The sequence below is a fragment of the Coptis chinensis genome, chromosome 7, assembly GCF_015680905.1.
Source record: "Coptis chinensis isolate HL-2020 chromosome 7, ASM1568090v1, whole genome shotgun sequence".
Lineage (NCBI taxonomy): Eukaryota > Viridiplantae > Streptophyta > Magnoliopsida > Ranunculales > Ranunculaceae > Coptis > Coptis chinensis.
In genome coordinates, this window is record NC_141462.1 from 60,546,995 (window position 1) to 60,564,428 (window position 17,434).

Sequence of the window (17,434 nt, forward strand, 5' to 3'; positions counted from 1 at the left end):
TTGGGGAACCCCTAGATACTTCTGTTGGGGTGACACATTTATCTGATGATACGGAGCGTGAGAGTCTGAGAATCAAGCATTGTCACAACTTACAGCTGCTTTTGTCGAACAATTCTCTAACGGGGTTTCATCTTCAAAACGTGATAACATACGGGGTGGTCTTCTAGTAGTACCTCATTACAACTTCGAAAAAACTTCACATTATTTACAGTAGATAAAGAATATTTATGACATAAATAATGATTGCACCAGAAGAAAGAGGCATTTGCTCTTGGACGCGACTGATTGTGGATCGATATCAACGAGAATTGACTTCGAGATTTGGTTAGTTTTTGAAAATATAACCAGGTTTTGAGTTGTGAAGAGAGGTTAGGGGCGGCATTCGAATGCTTTCTACTACTGGAGAGATAATGGTCCATCAAGTCAGGAACATCTGTAGACATGGAGTCGTCATGGACGCATAACAAGTACAAAAAAGTTTCACGGACTAGGACATCTTATTAAACTTGGGGAGATTTGTTCTCCATAATGGACTTGCTTAGTTGCTAGGAGAGAGATTGTCGGGGCAAAAACTGAAGCAAAACAGATCTACCTAGACACTCTTAAAACAAAAACTGACCTTCTGAATATCAACACCTGCGAGAGTATCACCGCTACTACAAAACAATTTTAGAACTTGCGCACCTTGTTGAACTTGTTGCATAAGAAAAAATATCTTAGTTGTTGAAATTGAACCACTTTTTAGTTCAGTGGCTGCCTACATACCCCAGCGGGATCAAGTCTCTCTGAAAATCTCTGGAGTGTGGAGTTTTTCAATGTAAAACTTTTCAATATGTAACCATCCAAAAAACTAGGGAATATCAGGATATGGATCTTTATCCCTTGTTTTCAGTTACATTGGATAGAGCCAAAATCTATCTCTAGTTTTCAGTTACATTGGATAGAGTCAAAATCTATCCCTAGTTTGCAGTTGATTACGGGCTTATAGTGAGGCTTGGCCCACATGCCATGTTGTGACCTGACTACGAACCAGGGCTAGGCCTGTAGATATGAAGGGTCCAGTCTGGGTGTCATGTCCAGAGATCATGCCCAGCTGGTCCATAGAGGCATTGTGCTGCTGAGCATTCTATCGAGTTGGATGTCTCACTACACAAGTCGATCCAACGAGACAACAAATGAGGAGGATCAGGTAAAGCCATGTGGACCATTTATGAGGGTCCACACATTGCCCCTTCTCTGTCACGCGGAGCAGCCACGTGGTAGAGAAGAGAAAGAGAATCCGATACCGTTTTTCCCGAACAAGCATTCCAATACTGATATACCCGTAGTTCTAGATTTCTTCACAGTCAACTTTGTCTCTTCGGATAGGAAGTTCATCCATCCCCCTACTCATTACTTAACATGGCATACACCAGCCTACAGAGTTCAAGGATGGGCAGGCCGCGGAATGGATGTTCCAAATAATTTCTCAGGTGAGCTCCTTAAGAAATTATCTTCTTCGTCTACATTTTTCTTTGTTCTGCAGCTCAATTTAGTTCTTTCTTTAACAGATACCTAGATTTCTGATGCTGTGGTGAGTGAAGTTGATGAGAATCCGGTTCAGCATAACCTTCAAACCTTGTTTGGTCTCCCAGAGATTATTAGGGACTTGAGTTACCCTGATACAATCGTTGCATGGGCTGCCGCATACATTGCTCATCCTATTCAGTCTATGATGCCCGATTAATCGGCTTTGGAGCTTTAAAAGGGAAATGAAGTATGTGTTAAACCTATGGCATCAAGGAGGCTTTCTCGTATTGCTCTTTCAGATATCATCCTCCCTGGCTCATTGGTGATGGTGCTCAGAGTTCTGACATAGGTGATAGGGTAGAGAATCTTGCACGGCGTCGGTGTTACATCTATTATTCTTCTGATGAAGACGATGCTCCACCGATTACCACAAGGCATCCTGATCCTAGTTTGAGATCCTGCAGCTCGAGTTTGCATTCTCCCCGAGCAGCCATTTCCAAGTCTACTTCTATCCCGCCTTCTCCAGTTGTTATGCGAGGCTCTAGAGAACATCCACATGCTGAAGGTGTTGTTGAGGTCACCGCCTCTAGTGTCACCACTGAGCAGAAATATGTTAGTGCCGATGTGAATAGAGGGGGTACTCGTTATGTTATTCCTGATACTGTAGATGATGTACAGTCGGCTCACTCTGGCCATGTCTCTAGTCACTCCGGGAACCACAGAGTGAGAGACAATTCTGCAGATAACTATTATGCTAAAAGAGTTAGAAAAGACCCTTGTTCCATTTCGATACCATTTTCACTATCTTATCAGCATGCCGAGGAGGTCTTGATCAAGTCCTCAACCCTTTTTCGTGAGGCTTGTGCCGAGGCTGAGCTAGAATCTCAACGTTCACGAGACCATGTTACCACTTTGTTAGAGGAATGTTGTCGACTTAGAGAAACATTGTCTGCTCGTGATGAGATGATTGCGTCTAAAGACTTAGAACTGATTACTTTAGTTGATAAGCTCAGGGACTCCCATAATGTAGTAAGAGCTATGGAAAGTGATCGTCGTCTGAGTGAGGAGAATACAGGTCATGTGGTGCAGGAAAACTGGCATCTAGTTGAGGAGTTGTGCCTACTCAAGAATCGTGTTACAGACTAGCCAACTTGACATTTTGCTTTTCTTATTATGTATCTTCCGTTTGTAGTTCGGATATTTTGAAGGCTCCTGCACTTTAGTTATCTTGAATTACCGTGATGTGGCCGGTAAGGATATTTTGAAGGCATGGGCTTTTCTGAAATGAAAAATCTTCAATAGCGGCTTGGCAATAAAATAGAACTTGAAAAGTATTGGCTTGAATATTAGCAAAGCTATATACTACCGCCCCCCAACACTACATGTGGATACGATTCACGTGTAGTGTTGAATAAGAAAGTTACTATGTATACTAGTAAAATTGGGGATTTTCACCAGCATAATGTGAAAAGAAATAGAATTGATAAGGAATTAATGTTTGGCGATTCACCAATAGAATTCCATTGTAGAATAACTCGGTTGAACAAATACAACCGGGCTGAGCATGTCGCCATACTCAGAATATATATCGAACGACAGTAAGATGCATCTATAGAATGACCCGATTGAAGTGTAATCGGACTGAGCAATTTTGTAGTAATGCTCAGATATAAATAAATCCATATAGTTGAACTTTTGAAGGTGTTATCTTGGACAGTTTCAGAAAATATTATCGATTAGCTTTAGCGTAAAAGGGGGTTGGCTGATTTTTTGCTATGAAGCTCAGAGATGACGTTAATGCACAGAGTCTGATTCTATGCATATTGTTTTTGGTTGAGAGGATCAATGTCATTCAACCGTACCAAGCGATGTTCTCTATCCAAACTTGGCGGCACCTCCAAGGGATAGATTGCATCCAACACTTGGGTTTTCAAAGTCCTAAAAGTTCGGAGTTACCCAGTTCACAAATAGGACCGAGCTGGAGGGTCGACGCCATTTACTCGGACCAACACACAGTGCGCTTCTGTATGTTGGCTTTTTGAACTTCGGGGATTTGTGTTTCACGCCGAAGCCAGGCAAGAGGGTCAAAGCCATATACCTGGACCCAATACTTTAGTCGTACATGACATTTTTCAAGCCTGACGCACTCGCATCACTTGCCTTATCACCAGCCTCAGTCAATTATAAGGATTTGAACAGGCAAGAGGGACGCTCTGGTCTGTACCAAGCTAGACAATTGATGCCATTCAGCTGGGCTTCAGAGTGTGCATTTAGTATTCTATGCACTTCCAAGTGCAAAAATGTTGGAGCTTGGAATTTTTGCAAGTAAAATTGAGTCTTTTTCACTTGACCGGGCATGCTGAGCATTTGAACCAGGTTTTGTAGAGCTGATAGAGATTTGATCACAAAGTCTTCTATACCAGCTAGGTTCTCTTGGGTTTGAACCTACAATGTGTCTAGTTGGAGGGGTTAACCACCAGTCCGAACTTGACCAGGCACTGTGCACTTGAACCTAGATTTCTATATTGTAGCCGCGCTCGGGTTATCAAAATTCTTGGCTTTTCTGAGGACCCAGTCACCAGGTTTGAAGACACGTTCTCTGAGTTTTCTATCATGACTGCGCTTCATGTTTTCTTGATATTTGAGTAATTGCTGAAGAGTTGTATCTTGACGTTCATCAATAAGAGCTTTGTTGTAAGCTAAGACTTCATCTTCAACTCCAGATTTTACTGCTTCAGTTCTGGCTGTTGGCGCCATGATTTATGTTGGGAGTACTGCTTCTGCACCATATGCTAAAGAGTATGGTGAAAACCCTATGGACCTTCTAGGAGTAGTCCTATATGCCCATAGGACAGCAGGCAGTTGACAAACCCAGTTGCCTTTAGCTCCAGTAAGCCTTTTCTTAAGGGTATCTAGGATTACCCTATTAGTAGCCTCTGCTTGGCCGTTTGCTTCAGGATGGTAAGGAGCAGAAAAGTTGTGCTTTATGCTCATAGACCCACAGAATTGTTGCATCTCTGTGGAGCCAAATTGGGAACCGTTATCTGATACTAATTCTGAAGGTACTCCGAATCTGCAGATAACATCACGCCATAGAAATCGCTTTACATCAGCAGTAGTTATTGAAGCCAAAGCTGTGGCTTCGACCCACTTTGTAAAGTAGTCGGTAGCCACCAACAAAAAACTAACTCTTCTAGGTGCCCTAGGCAAAGGTCCCACAATGTCGAGCCCCCATTTTGAGAAAGGCCAAGGGTTGAGAATTGGGTGCAATTCTATGGCTGGTAGTTTTCCAACTTTAGCATGTTTCTGGCACGACACACAAATTTGAGTGATTCGTTTTGCGTCTCTTTGCATGTACGACCACCAATAACCCTGCGTTAAAGCCTTGTGGGCAAGACTGCGACCTCCCGAGTGATTCCCACAAACACCTGCATGAATTTCTTTAAGTATCATTTTGCCTTGCTCTGGGGTAAGACATCTTAACTGTGGCCCGAACCCCATTGGTCTTTTGTAAAGTCGAGCGACTTTTTCTTTAGTGAACAATACTGCGAATTTCCATGCCTCTCGCTTAACATTCTGAGATAAAGGTTTCTCTATGGGGAGATTCCCTGAGTTCAGATACTCGATGAAGGGTAGCCTCCAATCAGATTTTCCTAGTGCCAAGATTTCTAAGTCCCCTCTAAATCATCAAGAGTTTCCTCTTCAGATTCTGCTTCAGATTTAGACTTTTCGCTTTCGGTGGGGATGATGTCACCCCCAGTATCTTCATGGTCGCCCCTAATATTGCCAAGGTTACCAGGTTCATTCCTTGATCTGAATCATTGAATGTGGGATGCTTTCTTTTGAGTTGTTTGCGTAAGGATGCCAAAGTCTGGCGATCCTCAGCATCAACTAGATCTTTAGATTCTGAAGATGCATGATCTACCTATTCTCTTTTTCTTCGTCGAGTGTTAACAACACAGACTTGTAATACGTTACACTCTATAACATTGCCTCATGAAGTCTCATTGGTTGTAGATTGATGCTTGGCTCTTGTTGGAAATCAATTTGGATTTCTCTTGGTTCATCTAGCTGGACAGCTGCAGAGAGGTAAGCTAGTGCATCAGCGTGCCTGATTTCATTCATTGGCCTTTGACTGATAGAGATTTTGTCAAATTTCACAGCCAATTTATGTATGACTGTCAAATATGATGCCATCCTTTCATCTTTTGCTTGAAAAGTACCACCAAATTGATTAGCCACCAAGCGAGAATCTGTTAGCATTTGAATGTTCTTCGCTCCCAGCTTAAGTGCAGCATTCATACCATAGATAACAACTTCATATTCGGCTTCATTATTAGAGGTACGAAAGCCTAGTATGACTGACCTTTCAACTTTCTGTCCTTCAGGGCTGATAAGTACACAACCTAGACCAGATCTAGATGCATTTTTTGAACCGTTGGTGAAGATGGTCCAGAGAGCTTGATTACTGTCAAGAATGTGCTCGCCCCCAAAATCAGATGTATTGGGTGAGAATTCCTTAGTTTGTGCAGGGAACTGCACAGAATGATCAGGAAGTTGTTCTACTTTTGCTAATTCTGGACTCAGTTGGATGTCATCCACAGGAAAATCTGCCATAAGAAAGGCTAGAGCATGCCCCTTTTTTGCAGTCCTTGGCTCATAAACAATATCATATGCGCTGAGGTAACTTGACCATTCAATCAGCCTATTTGATTCCTCCTATTTGCCGAGGGTCTTTCGTAGAGGATACTCAGTATAAACCCTCACCGTTCTCCCTTGAAAATATGGCTTCAACCGCCGAGCTGCATGTACTAAGGCCAACGCGACTTTCTCAATTTTGGAGTAACAACTTTCTGCTGCAGTTAGTGTTTTGCTAACAAAATGAACCGGCTTTTCTTTAGAATCATCAACAAAAATGACTGCACTAGCTGCAGAGTCAGTTGCAGCAAGATAAATTCCTACAGGTTCTCCAACCTTTGGACTAACCAAAATTGGGGGAGAGGTAAGGTAGGCTTTGACTTCAGAGAAAGCCTTTTCACAATCTTCATTCCAGGTTGATGCACCTTTCATAATCTAAAAGAACGGCTTACATTTATCAGAGTATCGAGATATGAAACGGCCGAGAGCCGCAAGATGACCTAAGAGCCTCTGCACTTCCTTTCTGTAGGTAGGGGTGGGGTGGCATGTCGAGAATAGCTCGAATTTGCTCCGGGTCAGCTTCAATTCCCCTGTGGGTCATCACGAACCCTAAGAATTTGCCTAAAGATAGGCCAAATGAACATTTGGTAGGGTTAAGCCTCATTTTGTATTTCTTTAGTCGATCAAATACTTTCTACAGGTCAACAAGATGATCGCATTCTTTGCTTGACTTTACAACCATGTCGTCAATATAAACCTCCATAATAACCCCAATAAGATGAGCAAAGATAGTATTAACAAGCTTTTGGTATGTGGCTCCAGCATTCTTTAGGCCGAATGACATAACAACATAGCAATATAGGCCTATGTCTGTGATGAATGTTATATACTCCTGGTCATCATAGTGCAATACAATCTGATAATATCCTGAGCTTGCATCCATAAAAGATAGTTTATTGAAGCCATATATGTCGCATCCACCATATATGAAATTTTGGGTATAGGATAAGGATGCAGTGGGCAAGCTTCATTCATGTCTGTGAAGTCGACACAAATTCTGAGCTTCCCATTCTTCTTTGGTACTGCTACAATATTGGAAACCCAAGTTGGGTATTCAACTGATCGAATAAATCCAGCCTCCAATAATTTGTCAATCTCCTTGTTCACTAAGAGTTTCCTGTCTGGGGCCATTCTCCGTGGTTTCTGCCTTACCGGTTTGAGTTTTGGGTCGATGTCTAATCTGTGACAAGCGACGCTGGGGTCAATACCGGGCATATCTGTTGGATTCCAAGCAAAGATAACTCTGTTACTTTTCAATAAGGCCACCAAAGCCTCTTTCTCTGTTTCAAAAAGTTCTTCAAAGATGAAGGTGGTCTGACTTTCTTCTTCTCCTATCTGCACTTCTTTCATCTTATTGACTGTTGGAGGTCCCTTGGTTGGTGTCTCCCGAGGTGCTTTGGTTGCCCTCGTTGGTGCTCTGGTCCAGCTCTACTGTAATTGCTATTTCTGCTCAGTGTTGAGAATGGTGTGTCCTCTGACCTCATACTTTTTATAATCATCCATCGCATGCTCATGGCATTTCAGAGATGCAATCTGGTCACTTTGGATCTTACAAGTTCCCTCTGTTGTTGGAAACTTAACAACTTGGTGATAAGTGGACACCACTGCATACATTGCATGAAGCCAATCTCTGCCTAGAATGACATTATATGTGGATGGGCAGTCTACCAGAACAAAGTCAACTCCTACAACCTTAGGACCTACTGTGACTGGCAAATTAATTTTACCAATCTTTTTAGCTGGAGCACCATTAAAGCCGATAATTGGAGTATCATCTTCCTGAATAAGATCATCGTTGAGATTCATGACATAATAACATCCAGGGAATAGGATACAGGCAGAGCTACCGGTGTCTATCAGAATTCTTTGGACTCTGCGGATGCCAACCTATGTTGTAATCACCACAACATCATTGTGAGGATAGTAGACTCCTCACTCATCTTCTTCAGTGAAAGTTAGTCCTCCTTCTACAATAGTCTCAGCATAGAACCCAGATTTAAAGTTGATACTGTTTACGTGATTCTAACTACCAATTTTTTGAATCTTGTGCGTCATGCTCCATTTTCTTTCACGGTTGGATGAGCAAACAGCCGCCTGAGCATGACATACAGCTATCACATCGTGCTCGATCAGATTTATATGAGCCAACTTTTGACTACCCTTTAGATACTCCTTTAGCTATCCCCCATCTGCCATTCTAGAGATCTCCTTCTTGAATGCATAACAGTCATTCAAAGTATGGCCGAAATCATTGTGATACTTGCATTTCTTTGACTTATCTCTCCTTCCCTCAGTATCAGGTTTCATAGGGAACGACTTGGAGAGTTTTCCTTTGAGCTTGTCATACAATTCTGAGAGATTGACGCTGAGCTCTGGAAGAGTAAGATCTTTGCTCGGGCGGCCATCTTGTTTCTGACTCTGTGAGACGCCAGTTTTGGCATCTTTGTTATGTTTCTTTCTGTCTTTATCACACTGTTGCTGTTCCTGCTTTCCTTTATCACTAGAAAAATCCTTTTGCTTCTTGTACTTTGAATCTTCCTGAACAGTAGCATACCTTTCTGCCCGCACCAGCAAATCCTGAACTGTTTCTGGAGGCTTCAGAGTTAGTGAGTTATATAGACCAGACTTATCAAAAGGAAGAGCATTTTTGAAAGCTTGCGCAACAACATCATCTGGGACATTGTTGACCTCCTTGAGCAGCACCCTGAGTTTTCTGACAAGGTCTCGAATGCTTTCTCCTTTCTCCATGTGGAGGTTGAAAAGAGTTCCAAAACCTTTTATGGTCTTCCTGTTGTAGCGATAATGTTTTGAAAACTTGTCGGCGAGTTGCGAAAATGTATGGATTGAACGAGGGCGGAGTTCGTTAAACCATGTCAAAGCTTCTTCGCTAAGGGTAGCTTGGAACATTATGCATATCAATGCATCATTGTTATTAAAAAGAGCCATAGACGATCTGTACTTCATCAAGTGCTCATCTGGACAACCATCTACATCATCGTAGGTTGGGACTGAAGGTTATTTGAAAGAACCAGGGGAAATGTAATCTCTGATTTCATCTATAAAAGGAGATTCTTCAGGTCCTTTGATTGCCAGTTTATGTCGTTTATCTTATCGAGTAGCTTTGGAATCCATGACAGTTCTAATGAGTTCTTGAACTTGCTGCTCATTCAAGTTGTCACTATTTTCCTGCAGAGCGACATTGTTCGTGCCGACTCTGTGGGTACGGTTTCTCCTTTCAGGGCACCAGCCTGGCTCAACAGAGTCTTGCCTATGTTGCATGAAATTTGCTTCACCCCTGCGTGGGTTTAGCTCTCTGGTTCGAGCGTAACCACCCACAGAATTGTGGAGGGCTCCAGTTCTGTGGCTTTTGGCCCACTGTTGGCTACCACTTCTATCTCCAGCTCTCTGATAACCTCCATTAGTCCTCTGGCGAGTGTTCCTTGAACTATTGTATCCGGATTATGAGGAATCTGAACCTCCAGGACTACGATCAAATCTTATGTTACCTCGAGCTAGTTTGTATTGTCCTCTTTGTAGTACTAGACTGCAAGAGCATTGCATGTCGCGCTTTAGATCGATTTGATTCGAAGAGGAATATCTGGAAACTGACATTGATCGTTTCTTTGAGAGATCGGGAACGTCTTGACCTCGAAGAAAATTGTTATCTTGCCGGTGGCTACTTAACCCGCCCTAGTACTGGCGCCACAAGACCACCTAAACGCTCCATAATTAGAGTTCTGGGGTTTTGGGTGCGGCTGGAGGCATGGCTCCTTGGATGATGCCTCCTCTTTTGAGACCTGCTCTCCCTTGGTACGGAAGATTCCTGCTGAGAGTTTTCTTCCCTAGGCATTTTTTCGTCATTTCTCCTAAGTTGATTGTTTTCTCTGGTCAGCCTAAGTAACATGGACATTAGAGTTTCTTCATCAGATGGGTGAGCATTGTGGCTCAGATCCTGAGGGCCCAATCAAGGCCCAAGGCGGCCTTGCAAACGCCTAGGCAATGTGGATGGTTCAGATTGGGTGGAAATAGCACCCGACCTAGGCCCAAGGAGTTGCTGCAGACACTGAGGTAGCATCGATGGTTTTGCCCCAGCAGATGCAACTCCGTCCCTGTGTGTGATGACTCGAGTATCCCTAGTTGCATCTTGTTCCCATACTGGAACAGTAATTCACAGGTTTTCTACCAAATCTTCTTCTTCATGCTGGGAGTCCAGATTTTGTGGGGGAATCTAACGCATATACTTCTTCTGAGCATGAACCTCGCCAGCAACTATGTGTTGTCTTTGTCTCAAAGATTAGGAAAAGAGGTTTTTGTGTAATTTCGGAGCGACGACTAGTGTCAGTCACCTTTTGATTTCTTTTGGGTCTACCAGCAGCCATTGATCATAGTATTCAATATAATAAAAGAGAAGAACGTAGTCGTGGGTTGATTCCCCACAGACGGCGCCAAAAGATGTCGGGGCAAAAACTGAAGCAAAACAGATCTACCCAAACACTCTTAAAACAAAAACTGACCGTCTGAATATCACCATCTTCTGAATATCACCACCTGCGAGAGTATCACTGCTACTACAAAACAATTTTAGAACTTGCGCACCTTGTTGAACTTGTTGCATAAGAAAAAATGTCTTAGTTATTGAGGATCTTGAAGTGAGAACCACTTTTTAGTTCGAAACATTGAATCATTTTAAGGCGCCTACATACCCGGTAATGATCAAGTCTCTCTGAAAATCTCTGGAGTGTAGAGTTTTTCAATGTAGTTCTATTGGTCAAAACTTTTCAATATGTAACCATCCAAAAAACTAGGGAATATCTGGATATGGATCCTTATCCCTCGTTTTCAGTTACATTGGATAGAGCCAAAATCTATCCCTAGTTTTCAGTTATATTGGATAGAGTCAAAATCTAACCTTAGTTTGCAGCTGATTACGGGCTTATAGTGAGGCTTGGTCCACATGCCATGTTGTGACCTGGCTACGAACCAGGACTAGGCATGCAGATATGAAGGGTCTAGTCTGGGTGTCATGTCCAGAGATCATGCCCAGCTGGTCCATAGAGGCATTGTGCTGCTGAGCATTCCATCGAGTTGGATGTCTCACTACACAAGTCGATCCAAGGATGCCACAAATGAGGAGGATCAGGTAAAGCCATGTGACCATTTATGAGGGTCCATACAGAGATGTATAAAAAATGATCTAGAGGTGTGTCCCTGTCACTTGGTGCTTTGATATATGTAAAAGAGAGTTCATAAGTTCATTAGTCCGGTCTGTCCATCCCATTTTGATTTTGATTTTGATTTCAATTTCAATGTGTTCTTGTTGTTATACAGTTCACTGACAAAAATGGATTGATCATGTAAAATTGTAAACTCTTTTAAGGACGCGGGTGTTGGAGTTGAACATCAACACCTTCGCTGCTATATAATCATGTGGTAGCAAGGCAACTTGCAAAAGGGAAAATTTCCCTCGTGTACAATAAATAACATCCCATTCGTTCAAAGGAGTATACAACATTGTTGAAATCACCAACAACACTACATGGACCACTAATACTTCAAAGTTCAAACATAGAACATAAGTCCGACAGTTTAATTCTATCATTCTCTCGTTGCTAGCATAAACTATATTGACATGAAACCCTTTTGGAGTTTTGCAACGAGGTTGCTGGAAGCATGTACGGAGCACACTACGGATAATATGCCATAATCAAAATCCGCACGAACATAACTTATAAAATTGTGTAGGAACATCTAATAAGGGATACTAGCCCTTTTAATGCTTTCAAACTTTCCATTCTGATCTCTGTTTCAAGTTCTCATAGACTCCTAAAAAAAAAGGCAACTTTATAAATTAGTTAAACCTCCCTAGATTTGCTACTTTCTCATTCTTTTATTCTTTATTTATTTGGTCCTCCTCAAATATCAAAACACACCCGTACAAACAAATTTATTAAAAAAACCCTCCAGACTTTCATAGGAATCCTAATAAAAAAAAATTCCTAAAACCTACTAAACCAAAAACTCCACACTCACTCAAAGAATCCTGAAGTAGAAACCTTTGTCAGCTTTATATGATGCGGAAGCCAAACTCAAAAGATAATCCAAACTGCTTCTGTGGGTTGATTCCTCCCCCAAACTAGATGAACGCAAGATCAGGAGGGCTCGAACATTTACCTACGAGGAACTTGAGAGAGCCACTGGTGAGTTCAAAGAAGATACTAAAGTCAGGAAGGGAAGCTTTTCCTGTGTTTTCAAGGGGATCTTAAAGGATGGAACAGTGGTTGCTGTTAAAAGGGCAATCATTTCCACCGATGTAAAGAAGAATTCAACAGAGTTCCACACTGAGCTTAATCTTCTGTCAAGACTTAACCATGCCCATTTGCTCAATTTGCTGAGTTATTGTGAAAAAGGTCAGGAGAGGCTTTTGGTTTATGAGTTTATGGCTCATGGGTCATTGCATCAACACTTACATGGGAAGAGCCAAAGTCTGAAACAACAACTCGACTCGGTTCGAAGAGTTACTATTGCTGTCCAAGCTGCTAGGGGGATCGAATACTTGCATGGATATGCTTGCCCACCAGTGATACACCGAGATATTAAATCCTCGAACATCTTAATTGATGAAGAACACAATGCATGAGTTGCAGATTTTGGTCTCTCTTTGTTGGGCTCAGCTGATAGTAGCTCCCCCTTGGCTGAGTTACCTGCTGGGACTTTAGGCTACCTTGATCCTGAGTACTACAGACTTCACTACCTAACAACCAAGTCCGATGTGTACAGTTTTGGACTTTTGGCGTCCTACTTTTGGAAATCCTAACTGGGTGTAAGGCCATTGATATGCAATTTGAAGAAGGCAACATAGTTGAATGGGCCGTGCCACAGATCAAGGCTGGTGATATAGCCGCAATCCTGGATTCAGCATTGAAACCTCCTGAACATCTTGAAGCACTGACAAGGATTGCCAACGTAGCGTGTCGATATGTTCGAATGAGGGGAAAGGAGAGACCATTTATGGATAAAGTGACGACAGCATTAGAGTAGGCCCTAGCACTTTTGATGGGGAACCCATGTAATGAGCAACCTATATTACCTACTGAAGTGGTTTTAGGAAGCAGCAGACTGCATAAGTCCTCAAGAAGATCGTCTAACAGATCAGGCTCAGAGGCAACAAGAACACCAGAAGTCATTGAAGCTGACAATTATCAGAGGCTTGAATTTAGAGCACCTTCATGGATAACATTTCCAAGTGCCGCTTCATCTAAGAAGAGGAAATCTTCTGCATCAGAGGATGTAGACGTGGATGGAAAGAATTCTGATACAACTTCCACTATGAGTAATGCAGGTGGTGGTGGTGATGGGTTGATGTCAGATATTATTCTTGCTCTTGGTCCAATCAAGATGGAAACTCAGAAAACAGAAGTGTTGCTATATATCCAACCAGTTGATTGCTAAGAGTTTCACCTAGAATACCCTATGAAGAGGTATGGAAAGATAGAGTGGAATGAGAACACAAAGCAAATAATCAAAAAACAAAAAAAATCAAAACAAAAACACTTACGTAGTGTTTCCTCCATTACAATGATGGCTATTGGTCCTGTCAGTCCTCCACAACCACTTACGTCTGATGCACTCATATCATGGAAGGACCACCAGTCTTCATTCCCACGATTCAAAACAAGATTACCGCTCACCTCCTCTACCTGTGTACTTAGTTATTAGCACTGTCTGGGCTACAATTGTAGATAAATGTAATAAGATTGAAAGCAAGAGAGGAAGAGATCCCTTTCTCCAACTACATCATCTCTGGATAGTAGGCGGGCTTTATTGTCCGGATCATGCAGCCAAGAAGGCCGAACCAGCCCAGCTTAGGTAGTCAATGCCAGCAATTCCAGATCAAGTACAACAGAAGTAGCTTACAGTGAGAGGGCAAAAAGTTCAGCACTTATAGTTCCATTTGTAGTCTGTGTACAAGAGTTGTGAAGTAGAAAGCGAGCAACCAAAAAAATCGACTGACTGCTAGCACAAAGGAAATATAGAGACTCCAGATGCTGAACTTGCTAAGAGTTTCACCTAGAATGCACTCATATCATGGAAGGACCACCAGTCTTGGCTCCCACGATTCAAAACAAGATTACCGCTCACCTCCTCTACATGTATACTTAGTTATTAGTACTGTCTGGGCTACAATTGTAAATAAATGTAATAAGATTAAAAGTAAGAGGGGAAGAGATCCCTTTCTTCAACTACATCATCTCTAGATAGTAGGCGGGTTTATTCGCCGGATCATGCAGCCAAGCAGGGCAAACCAGCCCTGCTCAGGTAGTCAATACCAGCAATTCCAGATCAAGTACAACAGAAGTAGCTTACAGTGAGAGGGCAAAAAGTTCAGCGCTTATAGTTCCATTCGTAGTCTGTGTACAAGAGTGGTGAATGCAATTCAGAATCTCCTCTTTGAAAGCAAGGTGCGGTGCCCGAAAGTTTGTATTAAGGAAGAGCTGACAGGTACTGGAGATAAAAGAGCCACTCAACGATTACTACCATAAGTTTGAACCTTGACTCCGGGCTAATAGAGAAGTTTTTGCCCTCCTGTTCCTAAGCGGCTGATGCCTTCTTTCGCTCTGAACGAGCGGTTGCACTCTCGACGTATTCCTCTTCCCCTGCCCTAACCACGGAAGGAAGTTAGGCTAAACCAAGTGGCCGTACGGATGTTGCCTCCACTGAACCCACAGGAAGCCCCTTGCAAGCTACGGCTAACAGACAGAAGAAAAGAAACAAGAAATCTCCCGCCAACCTCCATATTCAATCTCTATCGAATACGAGGATGAAGATATATGGGAGGAGGTTAAGATAGAAGCAGTTGATGGTGGGGTTTCAAGTCCAACAAATATTCCTAAGGCTAATGAGGAAAAGAATAGAACTTCTGTGAACACTACAAAGTCCAATAATAGCAAAAAGTTGGATGGAGAAGGGGTCTGGTCTGGTTTTACCTCTGTAAAGAGAAGTCTTATGGCTGATGCCCCGGTTATGCCTTGGGGGTCTTTCCTGGATGATTGGGGTGGAAAATGGGATGTCTTGGCTAATCAGAGAGGATTGGAACTAGAAGGCCATTGGGGTAGGGTAGACTATGATGTGGTTATTCTAGTAGAAAAGATTGCCGAGTTGAAATATCAGGCATCTCTATACAAGGAAGACTCTGCCAGAGAACCCGTTGAAGTCCACCTATGTCTTGCTCCATTGAAAGTAGGTGGACTCTGCCAGAGAAGAGACATGTAAAATTCTTGATCTGGAGAAAGAAGTAGTTGAGAAATTAACAAAACAGGCTGTAAAAAATGTGCGGGAGAGAGACAGAGATGAATTACTGATGGTGTTTTATAAGTGAATTCTCTGTTGTTTATAGGTGATACATAAGTAGTATCCATAAGCTCATCCAACCTCCTTCTTTGACTGCGTAGGGCGTTGAAAGTAGTCTCATTCCACATAGAATATTAACACCTGCACCAAAAGGAAATTTAATGTAAACCTTTTGGCTAAAGCAAATACAATGGTACATTTTTAAACAACTTCCAGAGTTCATGCTTAAGACGGAATAATTAACAAGAAAACTACAGACTTTCTATGTAGTTTCCAAGCAGCTAATGGAGAGATCCAACCATAATACCACAAAATTCATCTGGAGATAATTAAGGGAAAAAAGATTAACATCTGGAGTATGCATGGTGTTACCATTGATGACTGCTTGAGTGTAAGAGCATTGCTGAGTTGGTGGTAGTTCGGGATAAGAGAATGCCTGACTCAACGCATGCTTTGATGGTGGGAGACGGCTCTTCTTTGTCCAAGGTTGCAGTACTGGGGATGGTTTGTTTAGCGCAGAATCTGATTCCGATATCTGATGTCTTCTATGAGGTGATGATATTGACAAGAACGAACTGCTTATTCCCAAACTCGATCCAGCTAAGAAGCTAACTGTGGGAGGGGTCAAGGTCGAATACATGTCGATTGATTGCCTGAATACATCGATACACTAATGTAAACTTAGTGTGCGATAGACCCAAGACAAAGTTTTAAAAGAACTTCAATTTCCATGAGGCATAAATTATCTTTGATTTTGTTTTTAGTTATCTTTGATTTTGTTTTTTCGGACTGTACATGGCCATCTACATCATAGTTTGATGTACTTCATAGTTATCTATGAAGTAGCTATTGCATCTTTGATGTACATTGAACTATGAAAAGAAGATTGAACTCTTTCGGACTGTTTTTAGATTGAACTATGAACTCTTTTTTCGGACTGCTTTGTTCTACCAATGCTCATGCGACGTATGGGTTGCTATTGCATCTAAAAAACTTTTTTGTGTTAACTGCTTACACATTATTGAGAAGGTAGATGACCTATAGAATCCAGGTTTCTATTGCTCCTTGGCTGATTGTAGCCACATGTTAACTATTTACCAAGCCAGAAGGTGATATGAGAGTTCCCCATTTTGCCTAGGACTTACTTTGAATTATCATACTCAAAATAGATGCTATACTAAAATCCATACTTTCCTATAAGTTTCCAAAAAGATAACTTTTTTACATAATTTGGCATTAATGCCCTATTGGATTGAATGATCTTTTCTTATATGAAAAGCTTACCTTAAATTCTTTTATTGTCTTTTCTTTGTTTTGGCAGCAATATACACACACTACAACAGATAAGACTTTTAGCGACGAAAATAAATGTCGGCAAAAGTAATAAAAACGTCGGTAATTGTTAATAGCGACGTTTTTATGATCGCCGCTCCGTCGTAGCAAGAAGTATAGTCGCAAAAGATCTGAAGCTACAAAACGAAAACGTCGGAAAATGTTGATCATTAACGACGTTTTATAATGTCGGTAGTGCCTAGAAAAACGTCGGTATATATATTTTGTATTTGATTGTTTAAAACGTGGCAAAAACTATATTCTGGCGACGGTTCAAGAAATCGTCGGAAATTCTGAATATTACCGACGTTCTATATCGTGGCAAAACACCAGTTTTTCGTTATTTTAAATTAGTATTGCGACATTATCTATCGTGGCTAAAGATACATTAGTAACGACGTTTTGAAAAAACGTCGGTAGTAGTAAGAATTACCGACGTTTTATTTCGTGGCAAGAACACCAATTTTTCGCTACTTAAATTAATATTGCGACGTTATTTATCGTGGCTAAAGATTAACTTTTAGTGACGTTGTGTTTCTCGTCGTTG

General features: G+C 41.7%; 2 protein-coding genes and 1 long non-coding RNA gene across 6 annotated transcripts; all 3 read right to left on the minus strand.

Annotated features, from left to right (window-relative positions):
• Positions 1 to 5,490: 5,490 nt before the first annotated feature.
• Positions 5,491 to 7,557, minus strand: LOC147488224 (uncharacterized). The gene is made up of 4 exons (XM_086574310.1): positions 7,129 to 7,557; positions 6,905 to 7,039; positions 6,277 to 6,582; positions 5,491 to 6,228 (listed from the first exon to the last, which is right to left on the minus strand). The coding sequence occupies exons 1-4, from the start codon at positions 7,555 to 7,557 to the stop codon at positions 5,491 to 5,493; spliced, it is 1,608 nt and encodes a 535-aa protein (XP_086430436.1).
• Positions 7,558 to 8,385: 828 nt separating this feature from the next.
• On the minus strand, positions 8,386 to 9,153 carry LOC147488225 (uncharacterized). Its single transcript, XM_086574311.1, has one exon. It carries the CDS (start codon positions 9,151 to 9,153, stop codon positions 8,386 to 8,388), a length of 768 nt encoding a protein of 255 aa, XP_086430437.1.
• A 3,412-nt stretch (positions 9,154 to 12,565) lies between these two features.
• Positions 12,566 to 16,462, minus strand: LOC147488226 (uncharacterized). Of its 4 annotated transcripts, none has more exons than XR_015202922.1 (4): positions 15,928 to 16,462; positions 15,564 to 15,696; positions 13,763 to 15,487; positions 12,566 to 13,675 (listed from the first exon to the last, which is right to left on the minus strand). It is a non-coding gene; the product is annotated as an uncharacterized LOC147488226 (long non-coding RNA). The 4 variants fall into 4 exon arrangements; XR_015202923.1 differs by having other exon boundaries at positions 13,763 to 14,351; positions 14,572 to 15,696; XR_015202924.1 differs by having other exon boundaries at positions 13,763 to 15,455; positions 15,928 to 16,461.
• Between the last annotated feature and the right edge of the window lie 972 nt (positions 16,463 to 17,434).

Excerpts from the sequence above, each read along its gene's own strand:
- LOC147488224 (XM_086574310.1), bottom strand. The coding sequence starts at position 7,557 with ATGAAAGAAGTGCAGATAGGAGAAGAAGAAAGTCAGACCACCTTCATC. Across the intron at positions 7,040-7,128 it reads TACCCAAAATTTCATATATG|GAGTATATAACATTCATCAC; the intron begins GTGGATGCGACA and ends TATGATGACCAG. Across the intron at positions 6,583-6,904 it reads TTATTGGGGTTATTATGGAG|ATTATGAAAGGTGCATCAAC; the intron begins GTTTATATTGAC and ends CCGTTCTTTTAG.
- LOC147488225 (XM_086574311.1), bottom strand. The coding sequence starts at position 9,153 with ATGGCTCTTTTTAATAACAATGATGCATTGATATGCATAATGTTCCAA.